Source organism: Chaetura pelagica, unplaced genomic scaffold (assembly GCF_000747805.2).
Source record: "Chaetura pelagica isolate M959 unplaced genomic scaffold, ChaPel_1.0 scaffold376, whole genome shotgun sequence".
NCBI classification, from domain to species: Eukaryota; Metazoa; Chordata; class Aves; order Apodiformes; family Apodidae; genus Chaetura; species Chaetura pelagica.
Genome location: NW_009953503.1, coordinates 268948 through 274236, shown reverse-complemented (window position 1 = coordinate 274236; position 5289 = coordinate 268948). Strand labels below are relative to the sequence as shown.

At 46.2% G+C, this 5289-nt stretch overlaps 1 protein-coding gene across 1 annotated transcript in view; it reads left to right on the top strand.

Moving 5' to 3' along the window:
- Positions 1-2613: 2613 nt before the first annotated feature.
- LOC104390263 (microtubule-associated proteins 1A/1B light chain 3A-like) overlaps positions 2614-5289 on the top strand; it is a 22048-nt gene continuing 19372 nt past the window's right edge. Inside the window, 1 exon segment of the mRNA XM_009999367.1 lies at positions 2614-2641. Coding sequence (XP_009997669.1) covers positions 2614-2641 — 28 coding nt within the window.

Below are 5289 nucleotides of genomic sequence, written 5' to 3'. Positions count from 1 at the left end.
GTTTTGCTGCTTACAAGCAGAAAAAGTGGCTTTTTTCTTTATTTTTGTATCACGAGTCATTTTGAGGAGGAGTTGGAGAATTAGAATCAGGCAGTAAAAAATGCAACAGGTCCTTTTAATAGTTCAGAAAATAATATAATAACATTCTAATAATGTAAATTCTTTGTATGTCTGCATGCTCCTGTCCCCACTATCTGAGAGATGCTTTTACACTGTTCCTTTGAATGACTGTAAATATGAAACTTGCCTGTCCTGGCTCTGTCTTATCCTGTTGGTTTTACAAGTTACTTTGACCAAGTCTGGCCATGCTGAATTAAAAAATGTCATCAGTGAGTGGGGTTTGTCTTGTGTGTTTTCCTTTGGAAGATTTTAATTATTCTGATGATTGATTGAGTTTTTCTTCAAGAAATGGAACCTTCCTAGCATCAGTTTCCTCTTTCTCTAAAGAAGGATTTAGTCTGTGTGAGGTGCAATGTGCTCATAGTTGTTTTGGGTGTTGGAGCATTTTCCTCCCACCTCCTTCTCATTCCAGGGAAGCTCAGTGAGGCCACAGGAACTGCCTGTTGGAGCTCTCCTCCTGTCACAGTTCAGCAGCCAAACTGATCTGGTACCTTGACACAATCTCCCACAGCATCCTTCTGGAAAAGCTGGCAGCCCACGGCTTGGACAGCTGCACCCTTTGCTGGGTTAAAAACTGGCTGGATGACCAGGCCCAGGGGGTGATGGTGACTGGGTGATGGTGACTGCATCCTGCTGGTGCCCCCAGGGTCAGTACTGGGACCAGTCCTGTTCAACATCTGTATTGATGACCTGAATGTGAGTCCACCCTCAGTAAATTTGCCAAGTTGAGGGGGAGTGTTGATCTGCTAGAGGGTAGGAAAACATTCCAAACCTGCCTGGATGCAGTCCTGTGTAAAGTGCTCCAGGGGATCCAGCTCTAGCAGGGGGTTGGACTAGATGATCTCCAGAGGTCCCTTTCAACCCCAATGATTGTGGCTCTCACAGCTCTGCCCTCAGAGTGCTGCTGGCAGGAGTGTTTCACCAGCCTGACAAGGAACTTCTCGAAGTGCACCTGAGCAAAGAGGCACAGTCTGCAGGCATGGAACCTCCTGTGCAATTAAAGCACCTTGATTGAGTAACTGCAGCTTTATTAGGGGATGCAGTTTCTAGTGCTGGGGAGGGGTCTCTCCAGACTCACATGTCTCTTAGCAGAGGTGTATGACCCATGTTTAGCCCCACTCTTTGAAAATCTCAAGCTCAGTAGGAACATGTGCCACTGTTCAGTTCTACACCACTGAGCAGACTAAGAATGTGTGGGTGATCTCAGCAGGGGCTGCCCCAGGCACTTGGCTGCAGAGCTGGTTTGGAGCATTTGGTCAAAATCTGTTGACTTGGACACTTTGCTGGGTTTCAGAGCACAAAGTGATGGGGGGACACACGGTGACTCCAGCAGCTGAGATAACCTGGATGTCCAGTGTGTGTTTTCTGTCCATTTGCAGACTTGGGTGTTAATTTATAGACTGTGTCTAATTTTTTAGGTGGTGTTTATGACCACAAAGGTCAGAAATGCTTTTTGAGATCTGTGGTCAGTCCTGCAGCACCTGGGTGAGGAGGCTGGACAGCACTTAGGGTGTCTCAGCTGGCATCATGACTCTGTGTCAGCTGTTCAGTGTAGGAGCTGTTTGTCCCATCAGCCCCTGACCACACCAATCTTGTACCCCTGGGACTCCAGTTTGTGCCAGGAAGTGACTGATACAAACATCCCTCTACTGGTTGTAGGAAAGTGACAAGATAACTCATGTACCAAGTATTCTCTGGCCCTTTTCTTGCCAAATCCTGGGTTGAGCAGTGCCACCAAACCACTGAACAGAGCCTGAAATCATCCCCTGCATTGGAGTCATTCCTGAGCCACAGCATGTGACGTGTCATCATTTATGGAATGTTGTCTTCAAAACAATTCTCTCCAGCAAGCTGAAGTGTCTGGATAATATGTGAATAGTGAGGCAAGGCAGAAGAAAAATGTGACTTCAGTTACCTCCTCTGTCTTTTGTTGTTCACAGCCAGAGAAATGTTTCCTTGGTGAAGGAAACCTGGTGACCTGCTCAGCTGTTTTGGCCCTCCCTCCAAGGTGGCAGTGTTATTCTTTTGAACACTGAAGAGGTTCTTTAACATCCTGCATTCTTCTGGACACTTCCTTATGGATAGTTGTCCTGCCAGTGGTTTTGTGTCATGTCTGAGCTTGGAAGAGAGTGTTGAGGTGGGCTTTTTTAAAATGGGCTGTAGTAAGGAACCCTTTTGCAAAACAAAGATCATGTCCATTTTCTGCATTAGGTTGAGACCATAAACTTGCAGTGAAATTTCAGAGTTCCTGCTGTGTGCTCATTGGGGTTTGGGAGGGAGTTGGGGGCAGGGTTTGAGACTTTGAGGGTTTTTGGTGTTTTTTTCAAGGACTGTAAGCAGTGGCACTTGAAATATACTGAGGAATTAGAATAAAAGGGTCTTGAAGAAGCTGGGTTTGGGGTCTGGAGGAGCCTTAGTTATACCATGATGGAGCTACATTTACACTGGCATTCAACATTAATTCAATTTTATTTTTTAAAGGAGAAGGGGTAGATGAAGCTGAAGAACAACTTCCTTTTAGGTACTCACAATGGAGAAAAAGTGTCTTACTTGGAGCAGGAGCATCAGAGGGTCACAGAGATCTGACCAGAAACAATTCTTCTGTATGCAAGTTAGGGAAGGATTTCACTTTTCCTAGTTATCTTCTTATCTCAAGAAGAGATGGGATGAAGTTCTGCTTCTTGTCTTGTGTTTGCTGAGTCTGGGCCTGGTCATTTGGTAGAATTACTGTAATATTGAGGAAGAGCAGAAAAATAAGCCTTCTGGTTCTAGTCCTTTTTCTAGAAGATGTGCTGAGGTGGTTCACAGCAGGGTTGGAATAACCTTTGTGCCTTCGAGCTGCTCTGTGTTGTGGCTGGAGACCAGCCCAACTTGCTGTCTTGGAGAAGTCAGTTTTGATGGATCCCTTTCTGAAGGCAGAAGAACCTGCCCCTATGATGTGGCAAATGGGCCCTGTTGCAGGAAGGGGCTGATGGAAGGAAGTTTGAGGCCTGGCTCTGGGCTGGGAACAGCAGCACCTGAGGCCCAAGGACCTGCTGTTTTCTGCTGACTGCTCTGAGATCAGGCTCTGGCAGAGGGATGGATGTGATAATATATTATTAATACTGCAAAAGCCAGGCTTGCAAAAATGCCTGTGCATCTTAGAGTACCTCTGTCAAGCTGCTCCAGCAAGAGCTGCTCCATGAACCAGTATCATCTGGGGGAAGAGCTGGGGTTGTTTAGCCTGGAGAAAAGGAGGCTGAGAAGAGACCTTATCACTTTCTACAGCTGCCTGAAAAGAAGTTGTATCGAGGTGGGGGTTGGTCTCTTCTGCCAAGTAACAAGTGACAGAACAAGATAAAATGGGCTCAAGTTGTGCCAGGGGAGGTTTAGATTGGGTATTAGAAAAAATGTATTCACTGAAAGAGTAATTAAGCACTGGAACAGGCTGCCCAGGGAGGTGGTTGAGTCTCCATCCACAGAGGTGTTTGAGAGATGTAGAGATGTGGTGCTGGGGGACATGTTTTAAACATCAGACTTGGTAGAGTTGGGTTGTTGGTAGAGTGAGTTTGTGGTTGGACTTGATGATCTGAAAGGTCTTTTCCAACCAGAGTGATTCTGTGATTCAGGGCAGGGACAGAGAGCTCTGACAACACTGCCAGGTCAGCAGAAGCCTGAGCACTGCCACGCTTTCTGTTGACAAACATACACTTCCTTTACCAGCATGACAAGATTCCCCTGGGGAGCTTTCCCTCCCCTGGCAGGGTCTCTCAAGCATCCAGAGGTGCTTATTATCAGTGGTGTCACCCTGTTGGAACACTGGTGTGCATGGAGCTTGCTGTTGATGTAGGTCATGTCAGGACAGCTTGCTGGTGCTGGTTCGATCCAGCCTGTTCCTCCTGTCTTCTTTAAACCTTTGCCTGTTGTTTTTTTTTGGCTCTGAGTTGCGCCTTAAATAAGGAGTTTTGCCAATGACATCAGTAAGAACAGGCAGGAGCCTTTTTGGTGTGTGCAAGACTTTTCAGGAAAGCTGAAGGAAGAAGGGTATAAATCCTACTCTGCTGTATTACAAGTACAGCTTCCTTGATCCACATCCTATTTTTATAAGTACATTAACATGCTGAGAAGCTCCAGAGCTTCCATGAACCAGTGTCTTTCCTCCCACTCCAGGTGGATGAATAATCTTCTCTAGAATCATGACCCTAGTCCTGCAATCACGTCTGCAGGGCTAAAATCAGGGATCAAATCTCTAAATTAGAAAGAGTTCCTCATGCCTCTGATCAAAAAGGTGTTAACACCTTGTAAAAACAGTAATACAAAAATCCTTTGCCTGAGGGTGCAAAGTTGATTGGGGTGGCATATCTAATTCAGCATCACTGCTTTCCTTTTTGTATTTTCTGATTAGAAGGACCTCTGTTGGAAATTAATGTCTCTACCAGCATCTTAATTATAAAAGTGAATCTGAAGGGTTAACACTTCCTTACCAGTGTGTGCTTCATTCCCTGCTGCCACTGCTTGGCCAAGTCCACGGTGTTAGCCATGGAAGTGATTGTTTCCTTTCTACAAGGAGAAAATAATTAGTTCAACAGTAGTTAAATACATTTTTTTTCCATAGGTGACACTTTTAATAACTGGAGCAGTTATTGAATGGATGCATGTTTCATGTCTGTTTTTCACAAAGGTTGTGCTCAATCCTGTAACGTTTGGTGCTCACTCGTGTTTCACACCAGTTCCCTGCAAACAGTGGGACTGGCTTTGGCAGGAGGCAGCTTGTGCTGCAGCACGTGTGGAGGAGGAACCTTCAGTGTGGTTCGTGGTGACATGTTGATGTTCTAGTTGGTTTTTTGATTCATTTTGGGGAGCTCCAGGAATAGTCTGTGCTATTTGCAGTCGTGCTGCGGCCTTTCAAATATTGGGCACTGCTGTGGCTCTGAGCACAGGAAGGAAACAACAGCCTTGTGAGCTGGGAAATGGGAGAGGGGCCGTGGGAACTGCAAGTAGCTGCTTGTCTCTGTGGGATCAGTTTGTCATGGAATCACAGAATCATGGAATGGTTTGGGTTGGAAGGGATCTTAAAGATTATTCAGATCCAACCCCCTGCATGGGCAGGGACACCTCTCACCAGCCCAGGCTGCTCCAAGCCCCATCCAACCTGCCCTTCAGCACTGCCAGGGATGGGGCAGCCACAGC